This window comes from Saccopteryx leptura, chromosome 3 (assembly GCF_036850995.1).
Source record: "Saccopteryx leptura isolate mSacLep1 chromosome 3, mSacLep1_pri_phased_curated, whole genome shotgun sequence".
Lineage (NCBI taxonomy): Eukaryota > Metazoa > Chordata > Mammalia > Chiroptera > Emballonuridae > Saccopteryx > Saccopteryx leptura.
The window spans coordinates 223,420,359-223,448,281 of record NC_089505.1 but is presented as its reverse complement, the minus strand read 5'-3'; the positions used below and the strand labels follow the sequence as shown (position 1 = coordinate 223,448,281).

Sequence of the window (27,923 nt, the reverse complement as noted above, 5' to 3'; positions counted from 1 at the left end):
TGCTGGGGGCACACAGGCCAAGTCCTTGTCCAGGGAGGGTGAGGGAGTCCAGGAAAACGGAGGACGGGATGCCTCCACCACCACATAGGGTGCTCAGTTATCAGATGGGACAGGGAAGCCTTTTACAGTCACAGCATGACAAACAAGGATGTGGTGTCCCAGAGGCCCAAAGCCACAACCAAGCTTTTGACTTAAGGCAAATTTGAGATCTGGGTCACATCTTTGCAACAAATACATTTAACACCTCCCATGTGCTGAAGATTAAATAATAGCAAAATCCATGCCCCACAGCTGACACTCACTCCAAACGTATCATTGGAAACAATAGCAACTGCTGCTTCTGTGAAGGCTCACAGTCCCCAACTGCCACAAGACAGAGGACCCAGAGAAGGTTCCAGTTCCCCCTTCCCTCTGAAATGTCCCACAGCCCATGCTCATTTCTCCCAGCAGGGCTGCTCCAAGCCCTCATCCCTCTCCCTTCCTTTGCAGAGGACCCCATCATCCAGAGCTTCCTGGAAGCTGACATTTTCCTCAAAGTGTCTGACAAGGTATCTGCAGCACAAAGTCATGCACCAAAAAGTCTGCAGCCACCAGTCCATGGGGCAGGGACGGAGGAAGATCCCTGCCCGGGCAGGAACATCCCTGCAATGCCCTGCTCTCGGTGCCACCACCTCCCTGGCCTTCCATCAGCTCATCCCCACCAGCCCAAGGCCCTGACACCCTAAGCCAGCCCACCTGAGCTTTCTTCCTCCCTGCCCTGGGCCCACAGTACCTGCTGTCCATGGTGGTGGAGTACTTCGGCCGTGTCGGGCTGCTTGGACATCTCTACAACAGGATCCACTTCTTCCTGGCCCTGTGAGTGTGAGTGCCTCCTTGGAACCTGCTCCCCTAATTCTGCCTAATACTCCCACCCATAGGCTCCCCCAGTACCACTGCCCAAGCCCTAAGGGTCTCAAATGGGGGCTCCCCTTGGCCACAAAGAGGACACAGCTGTCAGGAGTCTTCACATGGTATCAGGAATGCGGGCTCCAAGTAAGGTCCTGAGAAAGTAGCCAGAAAACCCCCCTTGCTACCCAAAGATGAGTGACTGAGGAAGGACACCAGGGAAATGGTGGAAGCCTGGCCTGGACCAAGCACAGCACAGCCCCAGCAGGCCTGGCACTGAGGACAGTCCCCCTGCAGATAGAGCTTCCTCACTCTCCTGGACACACTGCCCCCGGTACCCAGTGCCCCCGAGGCTGGGAGTCATCACTGGGCTTCCCTCTCTTCCTGTGGCAGCTACACTGCCTCTGACATGGAGGAGGACAACCCCACGTCCAAGCGCAGTATATCCCAGTTCCTGCTGGGCCCGGAGCACTAGCTAGCGCTCTCCGAGGAGTTCCTGAAGCTGAGGGTGCAGTTCTTCCATGTGATGGGGCACCATGCCTGGGTCACCCCAGAGCTATGCGAGGTGTGTCAGGATGAGGCCAGGGTCACCAGAGGTGGTGGGCTGGGCTGTTGCCCAGGTATTTATCCCCTTTGCTTCTCTTTCAGATTCAGGACCAGAACCCACTCCACTGGGTCTGGAGTCGAGAGCACCAATGCTCCCCCTAGGCTCCCTGGCAGTGAGCAGGGGCTGCAGGTGGGCCAGGTGAGGGCAGGGGCTCTGCAGGGGCTCTGCAGGGTCACCGAGCCCTGCTGTCACCTCGGCTAGGCTGGTGGCATGAGGAGGAAGCAACTGCACCCCTCAGGGCACTTGAGCACAGTAAGGGCTCTGAGAATCCCTGTGACAGAAAAGTACTGTGTTTACATCAAAATTCTCCAAGTGAATTTGACTATGGAATTATATACTATGCAATACAAGTCCCAATTTGCATATCAATTTTTTTTCTTTTAGGAACTCTTAGAAATGCTGATCTTAGTCATGAAAACCTTTGCAGGGTTTTGACCTGAGCTGAAAATTTTAAACATAAATACATGAAAAACACTGAGGTCATCCTTTCTGGAAAAAGGAAAGTGACCATGGAGGCTCCTGTGAGGAAAGCCTGACTAACTTAGTCCTTGTGTGTTTCCCCCACAGGAAGTGAGCCACACCGAGCCAGGCCCCTGAAGGAGGTGCCAGGAGCCAAGGAGCTCCTGGGCTCTCTGGTCTCTGAGACACTAGGATTGCCAGGAAAACGGGAGGCACGTGCATAGGGGCTGGGGAGGACGTGCAGAGCACGGCACACTCAGAGAACCACTGCCTCTCTAGAAGCCCCCTCTCTAGGGAGTGTGTTTTCCTTGGTTTACATTTAATTCTTATCAACTGACTTGAAGAGGGAAGGCCATTGGTGAAACGCAGAGAAGCCCTCTCCCTGGGCAGAGGCTGTGCTGAAGGGACTCCGCGAGGGGCCGCCTGCCGCGCTGCAGGCTGTGCGAAGCCTTGCTGGCCCTGGGAGAGGAGGGCCAACCGTGTACGCTCGGACACAAACCATGAAGCTTCATTCAGCCACAGCTTTTTACTGAGGACCCAAAACTACTGCGTATGTTAGAAATTTCAAAATTCCAAGAAACTTTAGTATACAGTAATAAGAGGAAAATGGCAGTTCCAGGGGCCCCCTAGGGTCTGGTCACTTATAAGAACATGAAGGTGACACTGACTTCCCAAGCCCCCTCCCATGCGCACCACCCTGTGCACCGTGTGGCAGGGCTGTCCTCCCCCAGCTGACCTCACTTTCCCCCTCTTCCTGCAGCTCCAGCCCCCACCCCCACCCCCAGCCATGGAAGCTGCGGCCACCTTCCCAGGCTCCAGGTGGCACCAGCACAGGATCTCCAGCTTCCTCGGACCTAAAGGATGGACAATGCCAGGAAAGCCCAAACCACAGCAGCCATGGCACCAGCCCCCAACCTTCCCGCAGATGTCAGCAGTAAAGGCCCCGACGCCTGCATGTCCTGAAGGGCCTAGCAGCAATGTGGAGGGCACCCAAGAACACCGAGCGAGCACAGGAGTCTCTGCGAAGACTAAGGACCAGCAGAAGAAGAAAGAATAAAAAGTCTGAGAAAAGGCCTGGCCTACCAAGGAGGAGAAACCTGAAGGGAAAGGCTAACAAAATGACTGGAAGATGGCAAGGAAAAGAGACAGAAAGGGAGAAACAGGAAGAGAGAGGAGGAGACCTGCCAGTTCTAGACGATGGGCATCTGGGAACAGTTATGCTGGGAGCCCCTCCTGACAGCCTGCAGAGCAGTCTTATCCAATGAGAGGTGGGAATTTTAGCCACAGGACTAACAGGCTTGAGCCTACTGGTGTGTTCATTTGAAGCCCATAAGAGTGGGAATCAAAGGGAGAGACCATGTGCCATTGTATGCTCTAATGTCGTACAAAGAGCCCAACTTTCAAAATGAGAGAAGGGAGTGAAAAAAGAAGAGAAGTGGGAAGGTTCCAGGGAACCATCAATGCTGGAAACAAGAAGGAGAAAGTTGAAGTAAGAAGGGTCTCAAAGAATCCTATGAAGATGTTAGTGTCAAGTGTATTCAAAAAGCACAAGCATCCTAAATGCTAAGAGTAATGAATACAATAAATGTTTAAAAGGCAATGAAAAAGGATCAAATAAAAACAAAGTAAATACACCTGACCAGGTGGTGGCGCAGTGGATAGAGTGTTGAACTGGGACATGGAGAACCAGGTTCGAAACCTCGAGGTCACTGACTTGAGCACAGGCTCACCAGCTTGAGCGCAGGGTCACTGGCTTGAGCGTGGGATCACAGATATGACCCCATGGTCACTGACTTGAGCCCAAGGTCACAGGTTTGAGCCTAAGGTCATCACTGGCTTAAGCAAGAGGTCGCTTGCTCTGCTGTAGTCCCCCCCCCATCAAGGCACAAGCAGTCAATAAACAACTAAGGTGCTGCAACGAAGGATTGATGCTTCTCATCTCTCTCACTGTCTGTCCCTCTGTCTCTCTGTCTCTGTCACAAAAAACACAGTAAATATAAAAAATATACTAAATAGCATATAAAAACTGAGACACAACTGACATTGGCCATATTATTTGTATGGAACTAGGAATTGTGATCTTGACACAACTCAGATTTAAAGTCCTTCAGAGACTGGGAGAACACAGGGTGGGATGGGTGGGGGCTGGAGTATCAGTGTTCAGTGTTAAAGGTGACTCAGGAGCTGGGGCTTGCTCTGTTCAGTCACATGTAGGTTTGACAGATATAGGAGCTTGGACATACCCCTCATCAGAAGAGGTTTCTACACAAAGGGTAAGAAGATTTGCCAGCACCAAGGAATGCTCTGTGGGCTGAACCCACTGATCTCCTGCTAAATCCTGGCTCTGTGCCTCAGAGTCACCACAAGTTCAAGCCTTTGCATAGTTGTCAGCATCCCTTGGAAAACAATAATCTGAGTTTGTATGTGTGTGATGGTGCTGCATCTCTAGTCATGTGCACCTCTGTGCAAGCAGCAAAGATGACTGTGAGAAATTACTGAGTTAGGAGCCATACTGGGACAGACACTGCTGGCGCCCACCAGCATCTGATCTTCCTCCTCTCTGTGGACAAACGGAAGAGTAGTCATGTGAGGGGAAGTAACGTGACTACTTCCTGCCAACAGGCTGTGACTGGAAGTGATGACGTGGCCACTTTGGGGCCAAAATACTTGAGAGCCAAGGGTGTTTCTCCAGCTCTTCCCTTGCCAGGGCTCTAAGAAGGCTGGTATGGTGAGAGCTACACTCAAGATTTTTTAAGAACCCACAGCAGCTGAAATTAATTCTGATGATCCCAGCATGCTGGCCCAAGAGTACACTGCCCAGAACATCCTCTTTGCTTTCTACCAACTAATCACTAGACCCAACATACAAAGACATGCTGTCTCCAAAAAACGTGCAGTCTTTTACTCTGCTCCCTCTTATAAAGCCTGATTGTTGCTTTTGCTGACATCATACTAATGACCATTTTCCCTCATACATGACAATTCATACGTGTGCAAGTAACTTATCTTTCATTCTTCAGAGAAAAGCATATGAATTATAAACAATTGAGAGTGATGACATAGCAACAGTTGCCAAGATACTGAGCTCTTCAAATCTAGATTCAAATGAAATTTCTATAATCTACCATTTTAAGTTTTTCCTTTTATTTTAGTTAGAAAATAAAAACCACTTAAGTGTGAAGGAAAGCACATTTTGCCTGCCCGGCCCACCACATCTCCCCCATGCTTCCCAAGCAGGAGCAAGTCCCTGGGCAGGTGACAGGTGGAACACCAAACATCACAGAACCAGAGTACTCTGCCCCCGGATGCGTGTCTGGGAAACACCAGCCCCGCCCCAACGGCCACATGGGTTTCTGCCAAAATCGCAATGGCAATGTTTCCATTTGCTCTAAGTTTTACTTTTAAAGCTAAGCACAATTCAGGATGTGGACATGTGAAGTGACTACAGCTTCTACAGTCTGTGGTCCGAGTGGCCATTCAGAAAGCGTAGAGCACATGTCAGTCTGGACAGCAGGAGTTCTCTTCCATCTGTATTGGAAACCTGGAGCTGGAGACACCTCCATACCTTTCATCATCATCTAGTCCAGAGACCTTGACACAGATGTAAGTTCTCTACAGTTTGGGTGGAAACAGACAATTTCTGAAGCCCTGTTTGCAGTGAAAATTTCTTATTTTCTCTATTTACAGCAGGCTTCATTTTGGGTAATTCTTCCTTAGCATACAAGTCTCCCATTTAAGGTGCTCAATCATACTTTGAGGATGCCTGGCACAGGAAGTGCAAACTAACTTTAACCAGGACAACTGTGACATCTTAGGAAATGCTGAAGGCCTTTTGTTGACGCAGAAAGTTTTAAGATCTTCTTTAAAAACTTTGCATTTTTTAGCATAAAGTCCTTTCATTTGAATCACCACAGATGGAAGGCTGTGAGCACCAACGTCCACCCCAGCTGCCAATGCTCTATTCTCTGGAACCCCAAACTAAATCATCAAGAGTTCTGAAAACAAACCAAAAAGCTTTATTTAAAAAAGTAAATTTTAACTCACTTTTATAGATCATGTGCTGATGCTGACAGCAACAGTCTGAAGTATTTTAAATGCTCAGATTTTAAAATACACCAAGGTTTGTGCAGCCCATTTCCTGCTAAGTATATTATAAAACTTAGCTTTGTTGTTTGGTCATGTTTTTATGCAGACGTCACATTTTTCAGGGCAGGTTCCCCACCAGAAATGATCACATGACCATTGGCTGTGGGTTTCCAAGAAGCAAAGGAGCCAGTCTTAGCAAAGCTCGCACAGGCATTTTCAGCTGTTTGAATTTGAAGAGAAGTTCAGCAAAGCTTGTGCTCCCTAAAAAAATACAAATGGTGAGAAAGGTCACACCCTCCTTCAAGGAAACTTCAGGCACAATCAGGTTAAAACTGGCATTCTTCCCTTTAAAAACAATTATCCAAATACAAAATTTAACTTATGAACTTCCTTATTGTACTGTAAAATATAATTGATATAAAAATCTTAACTCATCCATTCTGTACTTCAGAAAGTGACTTAGTCCTGGGTTTGATTCCCGGCCAGGGCACACAGGAGGAGTGCCCATCTGCTTCTCCACCCCTCCCCCTCTCCTTCCTCTCTCTCTCTCTCTTCCCCTCCCATAGCCAAGGCTCCATTGGAGCAAAGTTGGCCCGGGCGCTGAGGATGGCTCCATGGCCTCTGCCTTAGGCTCTAGAATGGCGCCACCTGTGGCGGAGCAACGCGCCCGAGGGGCCGAGCATCGCCCCCTAGTGGGCATTCTGGGTGGATCCCGGTCAAGTGCATGCGGGAGTCTGTCTCTCCCCTGCTTCTCACTTCGGGGGGAAAAATAAATAAATAAAATAAGAAAGTGACTTATAACTAATGATATGTACAACTAGTCTTAATTATATATATTATTTAAATACAATTAATAAGACTATAAATTAACTTTAATAAAAATCAATTAAAAGAGAATAATAATATGAACATTTAGTTTATTAATATATACAGGTATTTGGGCTCTGTGAAAAAAAATCTATCCTTTTCTGAATGTAAATAAAAGTTTATGCATGTGTCAAGTTTAGACATTTTTTTCAGGAAAGGTTCCAAAAAGTAACACCTACACATGAACACAAAAATACCCTAGAGAAAATTACTCAATAGAAATGTCTCCTACCAAGAAACTAAAACCATAAGTGATAACAGCAGGTGTGCAGTACCTTCCAGTCCCACAGGCGGCAGGTGCCAGGGAGCAGGGACCGAGTGGTAGACAAGGAAGCAGGCCAGTGCGCTCAGCTGAGACTCTGTGCAGGGCTGCCCGCTGAGATAGGCTTGCACACACACATCACCCCCGGCTATGAAAGAAACATAAATGAGGCACCTGACAGACACAAGAAATGCTTTCTTTTTTTTACTCTTTTTCATCAAGAATTCAATGAGCACTTACCATATATACTATGCAGGTACTATGCTGGGCATGAAGGCTACTGTGGTAGACCAGACAGAATGCCTGTCACTGCAGAGTTTAGAGTTGTGGGGACCGAGATTACACAAACAAACACATAACTGCCAACTGTGACGATTGCTATACCAGCACAGTGGCACACTGTGGTTGTCTCCCCAACACCAGCTCAGCACCCTCCCTCCACTGCATACAGCTGGAGGGGACTGACTTCAGCTCTAAGACTGGGTTCTGATCAGTCTCGGTCAGAGGTTCCTGAACATATCCAGATTTTCTGGAATGGCGCCAGAAAATGTGCATTTCTAACAAGTTCCCAGGTGGTGGTGGTGGTGGTGGTGGCGCTGCTGCTGCCGCCCCAGGGACCACACTTACAGAACCAGTGATCTGGGGCATCAGGCAGTCCCATTACACTGGGGAACAAAATTTTTGTTGCATCCACAAAAACACTTGTTCTTACCTAATTCAAGTGTGCTGATCTCAAATCTGACATTAGTTTTTCTCTGTAAGCTACAGTGTTTTTTTGCAGTTCAAGATTTTAGATTTTCATCTTATTGTAAAATTTCCAACATTTAGTTTAACATAATGAAGTAGAATGTCTTCTTGGGCATCACCTTTGTGAAAATATAATAATTTATATAATGCAGTAAATACGTTAATACACTAAAAGATATGACTGCATCAGAATTTGTCTACAATTTTGAAATAGAACATATTAAAACACTTATTTGAATCATAAAATTTGCGCAAAACTTATTTAAATTCTATTCAGGCCTGACCAGGCAGTGGCGCAGTGAATAGAGCGTCGGACTGGGATGTGGAAGGACCCAGGTTCAAGACCCCAAGGTCACCAGCTTGAGCGCGGGCTCATCTGGCTTGAGCAAAAAGCTCACCAGCTTGGACCCAAGGTCGCTGGCTCGAGCAAGGGGTTACTCGGTCTGCTGAAGGTCTGCAGTCAAGGCACATATGAGAAAGCAATCAATGAACAACTAAGGTTTCGCAACAAAAAACTGATGATTGATGCTTCTCATCTCTCTCTGTTCCTGTCTGTCTGTCCCTATCTATCCCTCTCTCTGACTCTCTCTGTCCCTGTAAAAAAAAAAAAAAAAAAAAGAAGCTAATATTAAATTCTATTCAGGCAAAAATTTATTTGTAGCTCTTGTGTTTGTGTACTTGTTGAGGACAATCTCGTTTGATGCTCCAGCAATAGTCTGCTCATCACTAACAGCTCCAAGATTTTCGGTAAACTTACCAGGGTGACTGTTTAGGAAGTGAATCTTAACGCTCATGTTATACGGTCTACCGGAAAGTTCTGTCCGTTTTTGGAATAAAACAAAATACAAGTTTTTCTTACCATCAATAAACTTTATTAAATAATATAATTGCCATTATTATCAATGATTTCTTGCCAGCATGAGGGCAATTTGTATATCCTATTTTTGAAAAATGTTTTATCTTTTGATGCGAAAAATTGAACTAGTGCTTGTTTGATATCTTCTTCATTTTTGAATTTTTTGCCCTTCAAAAAATTTTGTAAGGACAAAAACAAGTGATAGTCAGAGGGTGCCAAGTCTGGGGAATATGGTGGATGCAACAGAATTTTCCAGCCTAGTTCTGCAATTTTTTGACGAGTCCCCAAAGCAGCATGTGGCCTGGCATTATCATGATGCAGTATGATGTTCTTCCTATTGAATATTTGCTGGCCTCTTTTCTTGGACTGCTGTCTTTAAATTATCCAGTTGCTGACAATACTTCTCCAAATTGAGCTTTTCGTTCAGTTTTAAAAGCTCATAATGTATTGGTCCTCGAATGTCCCACCATATACACAACATTCTCTTATTCAGGGTCAAATTTGGTTTAGAGGTGGAAGGGCTAGGTTTTCCAGGTTCACAATATGCCCTTTTCCTTAAAATGTTTTCGTAGGTAATCCACTTTTCATCCCCAGTTATTATCCAGTTCAAGAAGGGCTCAATTTTGTTCCGAGCAAGAAGAGATGTGCATATGACAACTCAATCATCCAAATTCTTCTGACTTAATTCATGTGGCACCCATCTTGAATATTTCCACACCAATCCTATCTTCCAAATATGGTCCGAAACGGTTTGCTGAGCTGAATTAAGCCTTTCTGCGATCTCCGATGTTGTCAGAAAAGGATCTTGTTCCAACATGGTCTTAACAACATCGTCATCGATCAAAGATGGTCGCCAGGAATGTGGCTTATCAGAAAGGTCGAAATCACCTGTTTTGAATTTTTCGAACCATCTTCTGCATGTCCTATAGAAACTGTACCTTCACCAAACACTCTCAATAAATTTCTACATGCTTCTGTAGCATTTCTTCCTTGTTGAAATTCGTAAAAATTACAGTGGCGTAAATGAACTTTATCAGTAGCCATGGGTACACTATCGCTTCACACATAAGACTAACGTGAATCAACTTTGTTTTAGTTAATTTGCTATGTCAGTATGTATACATTAAGTGATAAAAATAGAGAGGCACACATGCACCAAATAAACATGTGCTTACGTGTCAAAACTTGTTGTGATAGAAACAGAACTTTCCGGTAGACCTGATACATCCAATGTCGTGGAAAACCAACAGCATCCTTTGAACCAAAAGTTCATAGTTTTCTGCTTTTTTGTTGCCAAGGAAGTTCTAACTGCCACAGATGACTGCCATGCTGCTTTCTCCTCCTTATTCATCTTCCTGGCAAATTCTTCATCACAAATGAGGGTTCAAATTTGAGGTCCATCGAATACCCCTGCTTTTATCTTCTTGAAAGACAAGGCAGGAAAAGTAGAAATAATATGTTGAAAGCATTCACTTTCTCTATTCAAAGCCTGAACAAACTGCATCATTAAGCCAAGTTTGATGTGAAGTGGGGGAAAAATGATCCTGTCTCGATTAACTACAGGTTCATTCACCATATTTTGCATCCCTACTTCCAGAGCTTCACGTTTCGGCCACTCCTTCTGTGTCCAGTGTTTCTCCTGAGCTCAGCTGTCCCACAAACACAGAAAGCAAGGATACTTCCTGAAACCTCTCTGTTGTCCTAGCAGGAAATTTACCATTTTAAGATCGACACAAATGATCCAGTTATGCTCCTCATACTTCAGAAAGTTGAGGACAATTTTTATGAAAAATTAAAGTTATGTCATTCTTACTAAGTCATTCAATTTGGGTTGGCTAAACTGCTGAGGGGATAATGACTGCTTGGCATCAGAAGAAGACCCTTCAGATTCTACAACCATTTCCTCATGCATCTTATCAAAATACACTTGATCACCATGTTCACTTTCTTCCTCCTTACAAGAAATAAGACCATTGAAAACTAGAACCGGGAGTGTCTCAGAGTGTGGAATAGGTCGTATTGCTAAAGGAATATTAGGATATGCAATCATATGCCGTTTTTTCTTGCTGATGCCCTTTGTATGGATCAGACAGAAATAACAGTCACTGCTGTGGTCCTTAGGTTCATGCCAAACCATGGAAATACCAAAAGGCATTCCTTTGCATTTTCCTTTTGTCCAGTCACGAAGCATTTCCTCACGATTATGACACACAATATGAGGAGTCCAATTCTTGTCTTGATCGCCAAGGGAACTTGAAAATAGGCAATATATGCACGTGTCACAAATGATGAAATATTGCGCCTTTGACGTTGAAGTGTGTAACAGCCACATATATAACAGAAGGTGTCAGGACTATTCTTACATTTACACCTACTCGAAGAAGTCATGATTCAATCTTAAAACAAAATAAGAGGGTGTTTTTATCAGATAATAACTTTTTACATTTAAAAACTACAATTATGTAAAAGTGATGTTTGTAAAACATTAACTGCCTTGTGATTATGTTCAATCCAAGAGTCGTTGCCCTTTAACTCCAATTTAAAAACCAATGCATGCAATTGACTGTAACAAAAAGAAATTAAAATTACATAAAAACTAGAGCATGCACCAAAAAACGGATTTCAGATTTGGAATCAGCAATGCAGAAATATAAATAGTTCTAAAACCTTATGCAACAGAAAATGAAAAAAAAATTGTTCCCCAGTATAATCACCACAGTGACTGGTTTAGGCCTAAGCAGACCTGAGCCACTCAGTGAAAGTCATTCTCTGCCACGGAGACTGACTGAGGAATGGGTAGGAGTTCCAATTCACAGCCAAGATGTGAGATGCTGGGCAACCCATTTGCTGGAGGCTCTGGGGAAAAAAAATGTCCTAGATCCTACAGCAAAACTCCCAGAAACCATTTGTTCTTTCTCTGGGCAAAAGGGTGAGCTTGAGGTAAGGCACTGTTCCAGTCACTTTAGTTTCCTGCTTTAAGAAACTAGGAAAAGAAAAGCTTGCTTCCAGTTTATTTTGCTTTTCTTTTTCTAGATTCTTAAAGTAAGAACTTATATTACGAATTTAAGATGATTCCTCTTTCACACTGTAAGCATCTAGTGCTATAAATCTCCCTCTCAACAGAACTCCCACTACTACTAATGCACTCTGAACCTGCAGTAATTAAGACAGTATAGTCCTGGCACACAGACAGGCAGACTGACCAATAGTACAGTACTGAGTCTAGAAGCAGATTCAAACGTATTTAGGCAACTGATTTTCAATAAAGCCCCATAGCAATTCTATAACAAAGTAAAGTCTTTTCCATAAATGGTCCTGGAACAATTGGACATCTGTATTTAAAAACAAAAACAAAAACCCAAAACCTCAACTCCTACCTCACACCCCATAAAAGATTTGGGATAAATCATATAACTAAATATAAAAGATAAAACTGTAAAGCTTTTACTAAAAAACTTTTTTAAAATTTCATGACCTGGCCTGACCCATGGTGGCGAATGGGATAAAGTGTTGACCTGGAACACTGAGGTCGCCGGTCAGAAACCCTGGGCTGCCTGGTCAAGGCACATATGGGAGTTGATGCTTCCTGCTCCTCCCCTCTCTCTCGCTCTATCTCTCCCCTCTAAAATAAATTTTTTAAAAATCTAAAAAAAAAAAAAATTTCATGACCTGAAGTAGGACAGATTTCTTAGATAGCACTCAGAAAGCAATAGACATAAAATAAATTGATAAATTAAACCTCATCAAAACTTAAAACTTCTCATCTAAAGTATCCTTAAGAAAACAAACAGGCAAAAAGGAAAAAATACCTACAAACTAGCTCACAAAGAACTTTGTAGACATAGTTTGTTAGAAGCTCCAACTTAATAAAAGACAACCAATTTAAAAATGAGTAAAGGTTCAACAGGTACATCAAAAAAGGTATATGAATAACAAAAAAAGCATATGAAAAAGTAGTTAACACGCTGAGTCACTAGGGAAATGCAAATTAGAACTAAATGAGATACCACTACATATTCACCAGCCTGTCTCAAGTTAAACCAACTGACAACCAAACACTGTTCTGTAGCCCACCTGGTGGGGACAGAAAATGGTGTAATTTGAAAAATGAGTGACTGACAGGGGGTTCAGGTACCGCTGATATGAGGATGGCAGGATGTGGATAGTTGCTGAGGTCCGGCGATGGGACTTCTTACACTAGTCTGCTTACTATGTTTTATGCTTTAAATTTTCCACAATAAAATATTAAAAAGTTAATAAAACCTTTATGTTCTTAACTTAAAGCCCATTTTCTTTGCTCAAGGTTAAGTCTAACTGAGGAGACATACACACAAGACATCTAGACAATATAAGTCCAATGCATTTTTGGATTAATATCTGGTCTGGGTTATTAGTGAGTGACCCTAAAAGTCCACATAAGCACTTTTGATTTTAAAGTGCACACATGAATGACATGCCCACACTGATGCACGGGTTCTACCTCTTCACTGAATTTATTTTCCATTCCAAAGTCAACCGCTAATTCTTCTGAGAGTGGAGACTACAGATTTAAGAGTTTTAGAAAGTGATGGCTCCTCACTAGGAAGTGAAGACACATTTTGGCAATCAGGGCAGCAGTCAAATCTGGTCAGAGCTCAGAACAGTGCTGTCGCCGCCAAGTGCCCTGAAGAGCAATAGGAGGAAAGTGTTTTGGAGCTGTTTAATGAATGCTCTCATCATTGCCGAAGTTTCAGTGTGTTCTATGAAATCTGCCAGACATTTAAATATCAACAGTGAGAGTTTGAAATTGCTGTTTTCCAATTCCCTCAAATCTAGTTTATAACTTAATTTTTCCAGGAAATTTATTTCATAGTATATTACATGTAGATCTTTTTTTGTTGTTGTTGTTGTTTTGGTTTTTGGTTTTGTTGTGGGTTTTTTTGAGACAGCAAGGGAAAGACAGGGTGAGGAGCATCAACTCATAGTTGCTTCACTTTACTTGTACCATTGATTGTTTCTTGTACATGCGTTGACCAGGGCTAAGCCAGTGTCCTCCTGCTCAATACAATGACATTGGGCTTTTCATGCCAGAGACCTTTGGGCTCAAGCTGGCAAGCTCTGGAATCATGTAGACAATTCCCCACTCAAGCCAGCGACCCTGTGCTGAGCCGCCCGCACTCAAAGCCGGCAACCTTGGGGTTTCCAATTGGCAATCTCAGCTTTATTCACTGCGCCACTGTCGGTCAAGCTAGGTATATTGTTTTTAACTTAGTTATATTCATACTTTTAGGTTCTTGATTCTAGTGTGTAAAACCATCAAGACTTGTTACTACTAATGATACTACTAGTTAACCAAAGCAAGTTGCTGTCAGATATGTATCAGAAGCATATGAACTAAAAAGAATAAAACCAAGGAGTTGACTACTAAAAACCAATTTCAGCCATATGTCACACATCATACAGCTTTCCAAAAATCAAAAAGCCACATGACTGGTCTCAGGTGAAGCTAACTCACTTCAGTACTGTTATGAGTAACATCACAATTTCCTTCCAATCACAAGTCGGCACTTCCACAAACAGAAAGCCATCATTACATGATGTCCCAGGTCTTCAAGGGCGCATAATTGGTAAAACAAACATCTGCTCAAAAAGCACACCAAATTTTAGTGTATAGGACTGGGGGGAGGTGGGAAACAGAAGAGGGAAAAAGATGGCAGCTGGCCTCACAGAAGTGACACACCCCTCAGAAAGAGTAGAGGCCACAAAGGGGACATAATCTGCCACTACAGAAGATAAAGCAGGTTTGTAAGTGTCAAGTACAATATATTTAAAATGCTATGTATATAGGTGGTGGTGCAGTGGATAGAACATCGGCCTAGGACGCTGAGGATCCAGGTTCAAAACCCCAAGGTTGCCGGCTTGAGCACAGGATCATAGACATGACTCCATGGTCACTAGCTTGAAGCCCAAGGTTGCTGGATTGAGCAAGGAGTCACTAGCTTGGCTGGAGCCTGCCCCCACACCCATCAAGGCACATATGAGAAACAATCAATGAACAACTAAGGTGCTACAACTATGAGTTGAGGCTTCTTATCTCTCTCCCTTCCTATCTTGCTACAAAAAAAAAAAAAAAAAAAAGCTATTTATAGTGTCTCCATGGTTTACAAAGCAGAGTTAAAAATATTTTTAAAGAAGCTGAAGTAGATAGATAATCTGACCCACCTCACTGAAAACATTAAATCCACAGACATTCTGGTTTATCCTCAGATTTGTCTGGCTTACCAACGAGCACATCTTAGAAGAGAAAAGCTGTGCACCAGCAGTATCTTAAAAGTACAAGGGGCACAGGCTCTCCTTACCTTGCAACCACTGGTCCAGGGTGTTATCAATAGTGCATTTGACGACCGGGAGGAACTCAGAGTTCATAAAGAGCCCTCGCTTCGGGTGGTTCTGCAGCCACTCCTGATGGCTTCTGGAGTTGAAAAACTCTAACATCAACTTTATCTGCCAAAGTTCAGATGTCTCAGACATCTCTCTTCTTCCCAATCTTCTCACAGCCTTGAAGAGAGAAAAGGAACAGCTCTTGGGTAAAAGCCACAGAGGCAAATGAGGTCATTCTTAACTCAATGGAACTAAGAAAATGAAAATCCAACAAGTCTCGAGCCAGTCACCTCTGGGAACCACAGGTGAATATCAAGACATGGCTGGGGGTCAGGCCAGGGAATCCCAAGGTCAGAAGGCAAAAGCAGTATCTCTGATAATACTACTCTTGTGACCCATCTGCAAAGCCACAATGGTGGCAACCGACAGGGTATTTCTCCATAGACACCTGCCCATGACAGCAACAGGGTAAAGGTTCAGAGCTAACAGGAAAACACACCCTCAGCCAGCAACAGAAAACAACCTGTGAACTGGCTGCTGCAGGGGCAGGGGCAGGCGCTGTGGGAGGCGCTGCCAGTGTGGACACCGTACACTGCCACTTTCCAATCAACACTGTCAGACAGCAGATACTGAGGGCACTCTGCGCCTATGTGATTATACTGGACATTGCCTTTAAGTCAGAATGTTACTTACCATGGCATGATTTTGAGGTCTGGGGAATTATCCCCTGCCTAAATGTATTTCCCACTTGGCTTTTCAATAGAGATAACTGTGCAATTAGATGATTCCTTTGGCTTGAGACACTGAGTTCCAAATGCTGATGTGTGAACTCACAGTATCATATTCACCTGAAGAGCTGTTTAAAACTGTAGACCCTGGACCTCATCCCAGAAATTCTGAGCCAATAGCTATGGAAAGGGCATTCAGGATCTGTATTTTTAAGATTTCCCAGATAAATTTTAGCCAACTTAAAAAACGATTTTCTTATGGGATCAAAGAAGGAGAAGGGATCGGCCAAATTATATATAATACATAGGTACAGATAACAGGGTAGCAAGTCCCAGAGGGAAAGGGGGAGTAGAGGAAAGGGGAGGGGCTAAGGGGGAATGGAAATGGAGACTTGGCACAGGCTATGGGAGACACGGTGCAGGGCGTAGAGGGAGTTATATTGAATGGGACACTTGAAACCATGTTAACACAATAACTATTTTTAATTTAATAAATAACTATTTTTAAAAAAACTACTGTCTTAGCTTAACTACAAAGTTGGGTCTGAAAGAAATACTATTGAAAGCCTTATGTGATACTAATAACCTAGAGTAGATACACTGGTCCGTTCCTTTAGGAAAACTGTCAAGCATCATTTCCTGCCTTAACCCTTCTAGACTCTTTTAAAACAGCAATAACACACACAAAAGAATTTAAAAATGAATTCCAGCTCCCCAAATGACAAACTGGTCCTGTCTCTCGCAGCTTGCACAGGTGTGCACACAACCACCATCACAGGTGCGGTCTGCTCCCTCACTGCTCATGTGCCATCTCCTCCCCAGGAGGCTCTCCGGCGGCAAGAGGCCACGTGGCAGAGGGGGAAGGGGGACGTCCTCTCACTAGGGGCTAGCTGGGGAGAACGGGAATCCTGGAAAGATAGCCCACAGGGGCACTGCTGTCACCATATGTGCATAGAGCTTTCAACTCTGATAAAGCTTCAGGTTTTGAATTTCTAAATGCAGGTGAGAAACTAAAGAGATGAACACTTGGGAACCTCATCTCACTGCTCAGGAGAAGTCTTGTCCAAATTGAAACAGGTTTCTGAAACACACCTGATCCATTGCGATGTATGCAGGCAGCATCTCTGGGGTCTCCTGAGTCACACACTCGTAGAGTACTGAAGAAAAGAGATCCAGAATTTCCTGTTTCTGTGAAAAACCAGAAGCTGTTTGTAGAACATCAATGTACATTTTCAAAATCAATTCAAGAAACTGTATAGCAACCACATGGCCCATCGTAAGCTCTGCAGTGAATGACAGAAAAGGATAAAACAGCTGGCTCTTTATAAAATCACAGCACATGCAACATTAAACATTAGTGAAATATAACCAAATTTAGTCCCTAGGGACAGTTACAGCCGTAAGTGGTCTGGAGGAGAGCCAGCTCAAGCCTTGGGTTTGCTAGCAGGGCAGAATCCAGACAGGCGACCCAGCACCCAGAAGTGTAGTGGAAACACTCAGGAAAACATGTCTGGGGAGGCAGCAAAGCCACGTCCAGCAGGAGTGAAGGGTAGGCACAAGCCTTCACCAGAGACCTGTGGCCTTATGACATCTGAATGGCAGTTTCCTCACCGTAAACAAGAATGCTAACACACCTTCCTCAGGCAAAGAATTATGTGAGAAAAGCACAGAAAGTGCTGTGCATGTCTCACACAGGCACCCTCTCTTCAGTGTGCGGCACTCCGCTCCGCTGCTCGTCACATGTGCTGTGTTCTCCTCAGACTGAAGACAAACCCCTCCTCCAGCCAAGGCCTCACAACCCACATCACCTGAGACACGTGTCCCCACAGTGCTCCGGAACCCGACCCACAACAACTCTGAGGCATGCCTGGACACAGTCAAGGCTGAATAATTAGACAGGAAAGGTTCCTTCTTCTTTTCCCTCTAAACAAGGATAGAAGGTAAGTTCTATTGTAATCTCTCCTGTAAAAAGGAGGAAACTGCCTCTGGGAGAAGGCAGCAGGCCACCCATACCCGCTCATCTGATTCCCACACCCACTCTTTGCCAGCCCCAGTGATTGATTACATCAGAGACCAGGCAATCTCTGAATCCTGAAGAAAACAGTTTTATAACAGAAAGAAGGGTTATAAGGTACAGAGAAAACAAAATTAATGAAATTAAGTAAAAACAAGAGAAGGATAGTAAACACTGAAAACATAAATGGACATTAGAAAGTTATCACCTATTAAAATTAGTGTCTTAGAAATTTGAAGTTGCTTTTTCTATCAAGGCAGGAAGTCACTGAATTTAACAGTTTTAGACCATGGAAAAATTGGTATTTGCCAAGCAAAAATCACCAATGTGCCTGTGGTATGTCAATATCAAAGTTAAACTGGGGTACTACAGGCTTTTTTGGTGGTGTCCACAGGTAGACATACTAACAAACTCTAGTCTTGAAGCTGAACAAACCATGCAATATATACCTGACCCATGTTCACAGTGGGTTTGCAGAAATACTCAGCAAAGGACAAAAGTGCTGGATCAGAAGTGAATGCTGAAATCGTCTCAGGCTAAAAAATGAACAAACAACAAAAAATGTAAGTAAGATATAAGGATTATTTTCTTAACTTTCTTAACTCTTCAAATGGTAATGTATGCAGTTGTAAGAATTCTACCTCATTTTCTTCACCCAATGATCCCAAAACCCAAAATTGTACAAACTTAAGAGACCTTCATCAACCTGTTCTCAGAAGTTTTAAGAAGCCTTCTGCACAAAATATAAACTACTAACAAAAGGCCAGTAACAATCAGGTCTTTCTTACACAACTCACCCTAAAAAAGCCCCTCCCCCCACTGACTGAAAAGCAAACTAGACTGTTACTGAAAAGGTAAGGAAAAAAGAATGCCACTGAAGCCACTCACAAAAAGACAAATACTGGATGATTCCACTTATGTGAGATACCTAAGTCATCAAAATCATAGAGACAGAAGGCAGAAAGGGGGTCCTGGCCAGTTAGCTAAGAGCATTGTCCAGAAACGACAAGGCTGTGGGTTCAATCCCCGGTCAGAGCACACACAGGAAGCAACCAATGAATGCACGACTGAGTGGAACAAGTTCCCTTCACCCTCCCCTCTCTCTCCCACCTCTCTGTCTCTAAAAAAATTAAATTAAAAAATAAGCCCTGGCCAGAGAGCCCAGTTGGTTGAAATGCTGTCTCAAAGCACAGAGGTTGCTGGTTCAATTCCCTTCAGGGCACACACAGGAGCAGCTATAAGTTCCTGTCTCTCTCTCCCTGCCTCTTGGAAATGAAAAAACAAATAAACAAACAAAAAAGGTAGAAAGGAGGTTGCCAAAGGCTGGGGATAGGGTGGAGAATGGGGAGTTATTGTTTAATGGGGACAAAGTTCCAGTTTTGCAAGATGAAGGATTCTGGAGATGATGGCTACAGAACATGAACATGTTTGTACACTGACCTATACACCTAAAAAGAGCTCACATCGTAACTTTGTTATGTGGTTTTTGTCACAATAAAAAATATCAGGGAAAGAAAAGACTATCACTAAAGCTTCAAGACTGAAAATGGAATATGAATGTATATTACCATATTACATTAAGGGTTATATTTACTTATGAATTGCCAGCAGGCAGAAAATTGGCATGTCTTTTATTTTATATACACTTTCCCTGTTCAAACTCGAGTCTAAACTTACCCTTTCTTTACAAACTAGATTAGGGTCTTTGAGATACGCTCTAATTTATACAAGAAGCAATAGTGCTAATTAAGTTACACTTTGTCCAAAAATCCTGCAAACATATTACTTAGACAACCCACTGAATACTGGCAAACAACATTCACTGATGTTAACCACATCTGTTTAAACCCTGGGAACTATTATAAAGACTCAGTCATAGGTAACTGAGCTAAAATGAAATATGAGTTGAATTAAAACAAACTGTCTCCTTACTTGGAAAAACAAAGACTGCCACTCACTCAGCCTCTGCTGTCCCTGAGCTAGTCCGTGTGCTCTACGTAACTGTCCTTAGGGGTCCTGCCTACTTTACACTGCTTCTCATTTAGCTCCCATAGGATAATGCTTGCTCATGCAATTCTTGAAAAAGGGGGCTAAATTCTGAAATTCTGATGGCATGTCACGGAACACATTTCTGTGTTGGAAACTTATTTGAGTTCTGGAATTAGAGCAAAATATGTACTGGTCACATGGGAATGAGAATGTTTCAACACTTTATTTATTCATTCCAAATACTACTCTATTAGCATCGGATACTTGGAAGATAAAGCCAATAAAGTAAGACTAAACCTGTCATCATTTTATCTGCACCAAGACTTAACCAATAGGACCTGAGCAGTTGGCTAAGTGGATAAAGCATCAGCCTGACATGTGGACATCCCATGTTTGATCCCTGGTCAGGACACACGTGAGAAGCAACCATCTGCTTCTCTTCCTGTCCCTCTTCCCCTTCTCTGTTCCTCTTCTGCAGCCAGTGGCTCAACTGGTTAAAGCATTGACCCCAGGCGCTGAAGATAGCTTGGTTGGTCCGAGCTTTGGCCCAAGGAACTGGGGATAGTTCGGTTGGTCTGAGCAACAACCCCAGGCACTGAGGATAGTTCATTTAATTCAAGCATCGGCCCCAGGTGGAGATTGCCAGGTGGATCCTGGTTGGGGTGCATTTGGGACTCTATCTCCCCTTCTCTCACTTAAAAAAAAACACCTGACCAGGCAGTGGTGCAGTGGATGGAGCACTGGACTGGGATGCAGAGGACCCAGGTTTGAGGCCCCAAGGTCACCGGCTTGAGCACAACCTCATCAGGCTTGAGCATGGTTTCACCAGCTTGAGTGCAGGGTTGTTGACTTGAGCATGGGGTCATGTCTATGATCCCATGCTCACTGGCTTGAAGCCCAGGATTGCTGGCTTGAGCCCAGGGTCGCTGGCTTGAGCAAGGGGTCACTAGCTCTGCTGTAGCACACCACACCCCCCGTCAAGGCACATATGAGAAAGCAATCAACAAACAACTGAAGTGCTACAATAAAGAACTGATGCTTCTTTCTTGTCTGTCCCCCTATCTGTTAAAAAAAAAAAAGACTTAACCAACAAATGTTAGTTTAAAAATAAAGCTAATTGCTACCTGGCAAAAATATTTTTCTATTTTTGCCACAAATTAAGTAAACTTTGACAGTTGATTAATAAGTAAAATGACTAAGCATTTTTATATAGTGTTAATTAAGCTCTACCATGACTATCTGTCAAGAGATGAGAATCATCCTGAGAGTGCTACCAGATGGCCCATATTCTGTTATGGCTGCCACTGAAAACAGACCCAGGGTCACTCAGTCTTTACCATCTGCAGTGATGACAGTGAGCAGACCCAACCACACAGCACCATAAATGCCACCACAGCAGTGCATCTGTAGCTGGGCAAGGGAATGTGGAACTCGGCCGCTGCTTCAGTGTTGACCAGTCCACACTACCTTGAAAGCCCGAGCTTCAGAGTTCCTGTTAGCAACAGTCTGGGCCAACAAACTCTGCCATCCCATTGGATCTTCCTTGTAGGAGAGCTGGCCTGCTCTGAGCTTAACATATAAAACCCCATCCTTGGAAAGTATTGACCTAAAAGAAAACAAGAATGAATTTAATATGAGGTATTAGTGGTGGTTCTTGGCTGGAAACGTCCTGTTTCCCAACACCATGTTCTTACGAGATGGACGTCTTTACCATTTCCAATTAAGGTATATGATTAGCTACTGTGTCTAAAAGTAAAGCAGTCCCTATGAAAAAGCCAAGATAATGTTGTTTTCCTTTGGTGTCTAGATCCATGGTACTTGTTAAATAAGACAGCATTTTGTCTACTACTGTGTGAGTTCAAAGTCCATATTTTATCTGACAAGTCTTCAATGTTCCCTACCCAAGTGCTACATGCAGGACAGAGGTACCAAGCAGCTACTGACTGGGGTGCAGCAGAAGGAAAGTGATGCTGCAGAGCTCAAGACAGAACAATACACAATACAGCTGTCATAGAAACAGTCTGAAGGAAATGGGAAGGAGGACAAAACTATAAAATCTTTTGCAAGCTTATAAAATTCTGGAAATTTAAAGACAATTTACATGCCACTACAGGTATAAAATTATTAACATTCTCTGTTCATTAAAGAAATTACTTACATATGACAATTTCTACCCACACCCAATCTACCACAATCTTAATTTTATGACAATAACCCAACAAAAGATGGAAAAGAGGTGCAACCAAAGATGTCACCTGGCAAACATCAACCCCACTGCCATCAAGTTCCCTCTGTGGACACTCACAGTGGCCTTGCTTTTTAAAGCTAAATCATTCATTATTGCTCCAACATACAATTCCATTACTGCCCCACCTTAAGTCACATCAAGTTTTTCAATGAAAAAATATAAATATTTAGGGTTTTATTTCTAAATTAAAATTTTTATTTTCTAGTATAACTGTTTCAAAGATATTTGTCTTGGATGAGATCGAAGGGTAACAAGAACCATTCTAAAAAATAATCTATAATGTGTATCTTCCTATATACTTCTATTCACTTCACAGATACATCTGAGATCAATATACTTACTTCAAGTGCTGCATTCCCTTGCTTAAATCTATGAGCAGTTCCCAGTATCGTGGACCTTTAACTTTAATCTGCCAAAATAAATGTAAATACAGTCAACCCAATGCTGAAAAAGTGCTCATCTGACAAAAATGAAACCCATGCTTCACAGAAGATATAAAAATAACAGGGCTGAAGCCTGACCAGGCAGTGATGCAGTGGATACAGCATCAAACTGGGAAACAGAGGACCCAGGTTCAAAACCCCAAGGTTGCCAGCTTGAGCATGGGCTCACCAGCTTGAGTGTGGGGTCACTGGCTTGAGCATGGAATCACAGACATGACCCCATGGTTGCTGGCTTGAGCCCAAAGGTCACTGGCGTGAAGCCCAAAGGTCTCTGGCTTGAAGCCCAAGGTCAATGGCTTGAGCCCAAGGTCAATGGCTTGAGCCCAAGGTCGCTGGCTTGAGCGAGGGGTCACTAACTCTGCTATAGCCCCCCCATCAAGGCACATATGAGAAAGCAATCAATGAACTAAAGTGCTGCAACAAAGAATTGATACTTCTCATATCTCTCCCTTCCTGTCTGTCTCTCTTTCCTTTCCTGTTTGTCCGTATCTGTCCCTCTCTCTGACTCTCTTTCTCTGTCAAAAAAATAAAAAATAAAAAATAACAGGGCTGAAAAGATACTGAGAGGTTAGCAAGCTCCATGTCCAGACAAAGATGCATGAATCACATTCTGAGGCTACCCACCCTATCAGGAGAGACATTCTCTACTTCCCAACCGCGAACACACACACACTGAGAAAGCATAAGTTTTTGTATGGCTATTTTTTACGTGATGCTGTTTTGGTTGAATTTATCCCTTGAAAAGAGACAGATCTCCCTAAATTCTACCCAATTTACCTGCTTTAGAAGGTGGAGCTCTGGAAGAAGGGTGGGAGCCATCAGCTCTTCTTTGGTTTGCTCATACCACTGAGTGCCCTTCACAAACATAAGAGGAACGGTCACATTCACCATGGAGTCAGGGCAGCAATTTTCAACCTTTTTCATCTCACGGCATACATAAACTAATTACTACAATTCTGTGGCATACCAAAAAATATATTTTTCACTGATCTGACAACAAAAATAGGTATAATTTTGATTTATTCAAACCAGACAGGTACTATTGTATTGGCAGGTTTTTTTTGACAACCTAAGAGAAAAGAGGTCAATGCTGCTGACTAAATAGTTAGGTATCGCAGGTTTTAAAAATTCTTGTGGTGCCTGACCAGGCAGTGGTGCAGTGGATAGAGCATCGGACTGGGATGCGGAGGACCCAGGTTCGAGACCCTGAGGTTGACAGCTTGAGCGCAGGCTCATCTGGTTTGAGAAAAAAAAAAAAAAAAGGCATACCAGCTTGGACCCAAGGTTGCTGGCTTGAGCAAGGGGTTACACTCGGTCTACTGAAGGCCCACGGTCAAGGCACATATGAGAAAGCAATCACGAACAACTAAGGTGTTGCAACGAAAAACTGATGATTGATGCTTCTCATCTCTCTCCATTCCTGTCTGTCCCTATCTGTCTCTGTAAAATTAAAAAAAAAAAAAATTTCTTGTGGCACACCAGTTGAAAATCACTGAGTTAGGGGAAGCTATATAAAAAAACCATCTCCACTCTACCCTTCTCCTTCCCCACAATCTGTACACAGACTACCAAACAGCAAACAATCCTCTCTAACACTCAGAACTCACAGGGTTCAAGCCCACCCACAACCCTTTGTGGGTCCGCATCACCTTCTATCACTTTGAGCCCGGAATCCGTGCCAGGCCAAGGCTGTCTTCTCTGCTGGGACTGTGTCCCTGCAGTTGGCACATCTTAGCCCAAACACAGGGGCTGCCTTGCCTGCCTTCCTCCCGCATCCCCTCCCAGCTGGATGGGCACTTCCTGCTCCCCCTGCATTCCTCACAAACCTGATTACCCACTATTCTTATGGCATCCGCACCTGAATCCCCAGTGGACAAAGAATGTGACAATGTCATGTTCTGTATCCCAGAGCCTACCACAATTCTGATTGCTAGAAGGTACTTAATTGTTTTCTGAAGGAAGAATACACTGCGGGAAATCTTTTCATGCATCCAAATCAAAGATCTCTCATCAAACACAGGACTGTGGGCTTTAAAGCATTCTGCTAACAAATCACAGAGCAGTTCCAACTCAGTTACTTTTTTAGAACACTACCATTAGCCACATAAAGTTAACAGAGACACTATCAAACAAGCTCCAAGGATGAAAGGGCAGCTGTTGATCTCCAAGATTTCAGACCCAGACTGCAAATGAACCTGACTGGCTGGCAGAATGTGTAATAATTTTAGAGGCTTCAGTGTTTACAATATTTCAACTCATTACTTTCATCTTTTAAAGGACAACACTTTTGAAATATTCTGACCTGCAAAGACAAATGAGGCTTAGTAAAAGGACAAATAAGTGACAGAGGAAAGAGTTACCTTATAGGTCACTTCTAAGAGGGCATAGCAGGGTGTGTTTGTGTCCACATCCACAGGCACTAGCAGGCGCGGGTCCGCAGCCAGCACATACAGATGCCGCAGAGCCTGGAGGTGATACCTGTTCACAGAAAACAGACAGGAGGTAACTGCAGGAGACAACAGCTTGAGCTCTACACTGCTGTGGCCGACAAGCTGAACCAGACAGATGCTGGCATGCTATCTTCCAGTGACAGCTATCCTGAAGGAAGGTGAGATCCAATTAAAAAGTCATGGAGAAATTCTCTTTAAAAAGCTGAAGACATTTGAGCCTTTACCCAAGAATTCTTTGAGTTTTCAGCTACAAGGTTTAACAGGGTGGTAAAAATTATCTAACGTGAAATTATGTAGTATAAATGGATCGTTTATAAAATCAGTGCTCAAATATCCTTTTCTGCTCAACACGGGCATCTCTTTTCAACTCCTAAGGGATTTACTTTTAGTTCTTTTTTTTTCCATAAGCAATGGTAGAGAGGAAGGGGGAGGGAAAAGTGCCAGTTTCCTCAGACAGGAAAGCTCTTCTATAAGAATGCACACACACGGAATACAACGCACCAAAAAATAATGAGGGAGATGACAGTGTTTTTCTGTGTGTATGCTTTCTGAGTTTTCAAAAAAATTTTTTAATTTAAAATTTATGTTTCAGAATTTAAACACACACAAGTTTTTATACTTTAAGATCCCAGGAAAGGATTAAATAAGACTTCACATTATTTTTTTTTCCATTTTAGTTATAGCAATATCCTCCCTTTTCCCACCAAAATCTACCCCTACACATCTATTAGAAATAAAATCAATCATGGCCAGAAAAAAAAAATGGTATTTACCAGTTACATGAAGGTTCTTAGTGCTTAACACCAAATTGCTTTGTTTAAAATAGTGCCCTGGCCGGTTGGCTCAGCGGTAGAGCGTCGGCCTGGTGTGCGGGGGACCCGGGTTTGATTCCCGGCCAGGGCACACAGGAGAAGCGCCCATTTGCTTCTCCACCCCACCCTCCTTCCTCTCTGTCTCTTCCCCTCCCGCAGCCAAGGCTCCATTGGAGCAAAGAGGGCCGGGCGCTGGGGATGGCTCCTTGGCCTCTGCCCCAGGCGCTCGAGTGGCTCTGGTCGCGGAAGAGCAACGCCCCGGAGGGGCAGAGCATCGCCCCCTGGTGGGCAGAGCGCCTGCCCCTGGTGGGCGTACTGGGTGGATCCCGGTCGGGCGCATGGGGGAGTCTGTCTGACTGCCTCTCCCCGTTTCCAGCTTCAGGAAAAAAAAAAAAAAAAAAAAGCTAACCAATTAATACTATGACCAGCAATATATGAGTGTGGCTCTTCACTGCATGTTGACCACAACAGTTCAAAAATCTTTCCTAAATTGACAAGCGAGACCATGTCAGAATTATATTAATTTAATGAAAATGTTCTTGTGTGCCTCCTATGATTAAAGTTTGGGCTTCAGGTAGGGCTACTTTTGTAAAAGAACTTCCACTGTGGCTTACAATGTACTTTAAAATGATGGCTTTGTTACCACATGAGCCTTCATCCCTGGTAGTTTTGGGGTGACTTCAGGTGAGCACCCTGGTCCTCTCGGTTGCCAATGGGACGGAAGCAGCGAGCCCCTACCCTTACTCCATGTGCAGGAGACCCACTGTACCTGGACGTCTAGGGAAACTGAAGTGTGAGTGGTCATCTGTGCTCTGAAGGCAGAGCTTTTACACTGTCAGACTCTCCTGTGTATCTGAGGTTCTATTGCTTATTGACACTTCTAAACTAACTGATTTTTTGCTGCACTTTGCACTTTTCTTGTCCGTTCTATGTCATTTATACAAGACTTCTTGACATTCATGTAAATGAGAGGAAAAAGGAATTCATATGACCACTGCCACTAAATCAGACGAATTTCTCTCTTGGAATTAATTATAGCACAAAATGTATCATCTTCAGCCCCTTCTGGCTATCTTTTGCTTAAACAATTTTCCCCAAGAGATAACCTTCTCAGCCTACTTCTAGGTTTAGAGCAGTTCTACTGACTGGAGTACAGAGAACCAACTAGTCATCAGATGTCCAAAGTTCTCTTTTGGTCTAATATTTTGTGAGAGAAACTTTTAAAAATATTTAACCAGAAAAACAACTAAGTTCAAGAACATAACGCTAATTTGGGAATGAGTCCATGGAACCAAAACACAAGCGAATGATCCTCTTGGAGAGCTTACAAACAATCAGGTGGGGGACTGAACCCCTGGACTCACCGATTGTCAGTGCTGTGAGCTGGGAAGTGCGGGTAAAGGGCACAGAGGAGAGCGGCAATGGAGGAGTTCGAGGTGCTCAGCGAGTACCTGTGAGACCAATCCAGGAGGCACAGATGGGGTTAATGAGACTGCCACACACTGAAGGCATCCTTGAAAAGCAGGCAATTGGGGTATTTATGTGGCAAGGCCTTGAAAATATGTGTCAGTGCTATGAACATTTCACTTCTCAGTCCATAAACCATTTCAAGATCATGTATCACTTAAAGCAGAAACAACAGCCCACAAATGTTAAATTACAAAATTTGAACTAATAAACAAAGGTTTAACCTAACATTGTATATAGTATTGAGGACCATAATTGCAATCTTAGAGATCACAGACATTAAACAAGTCTTGTACAAAGTATACCCCATGCTTCTTCAGTTTCATTATAAAATTATGAACATTATTTATAAAAATTCAAGGTTTTTTGTTTACTGGGTATCTCAGAAGTTCTATTTCTGTAAAGCACGAGCATTTCCATAGAATATCGAACTAAGTGAAAAAGGCAAAAGTTAGCAGTAAAAAGTTACAGTGAGCCTGACCAGCAGTGGTGCAGTGAATAGAGCGTCGGACTGGGACGCAGAGGACCCAGGTTTGAAACCCTGAGGTCGCTGGCTCGAGCACGGGCTCACCAGCTCAAGCACAGGCTTGCTAGCTCGAGCGCAGGGTTGCTGACTTGAGTATGAGATCATAGACATGACTCC

The 27,923-nt window shown here is 43.5% G+C and overlaps 1 protein-coding gene across 2 annotated transcripts in view; it reads right to left on the bottom strand.

Annotated features, from left to right (window-relative positions):
• Positions 1–5,944: 5,944 nt before the first annotated feature.
• Positions 5,945–27,923, bottom strand: part of ANAPC1 (anaphase promoting complex subunit 1) — a 101,981-nt gene continuing 80,002 nt past the window's right edge. For both annotated transcript variants that reach the window (XM_066377693.1, XM_066377694.1), the window contains exons 39-48: positions 27,178–27,264; positions 24,912–25,029; positions 23,329–23,406; positions 22,450–22,517; positions 21,328–21,466; positions 18,321–18,407; positions 16,950–17,045; positions 15,108–15,306; positions 7,180–7,314; positions 5,945–6,298 (exon numbers count right to left, since the gene is read on the bottom strand). In XM_066377693.1, coding sequence (XP_066233790.1) covers positions 6,183–6,298; positions 7,180–7,314; positions 15,108–15,306; positions 16,950–17,045; positions 18,321–18,407; positions 21,328–21,466; positions 22,450–22,517; positions 23,329–23,406; positions 24,912–25,029; positions 27,178–27,264 — 1,123 coding nt within the window. In that variant the 3' untranslated portion in view covers positions 5,945–6,182. The remainder of the gene's footprint in view (positions 6,299–7,179; positions 7,315–15,107; positions 15,307–16,949; positions 17,046–18,320; positions 18,408–21,327; positions 21,467–22,449; positions 22,518–23,328; positions 23,407–24,911; positions 25,030–27,177; positions 27,265–27,923) is intronic.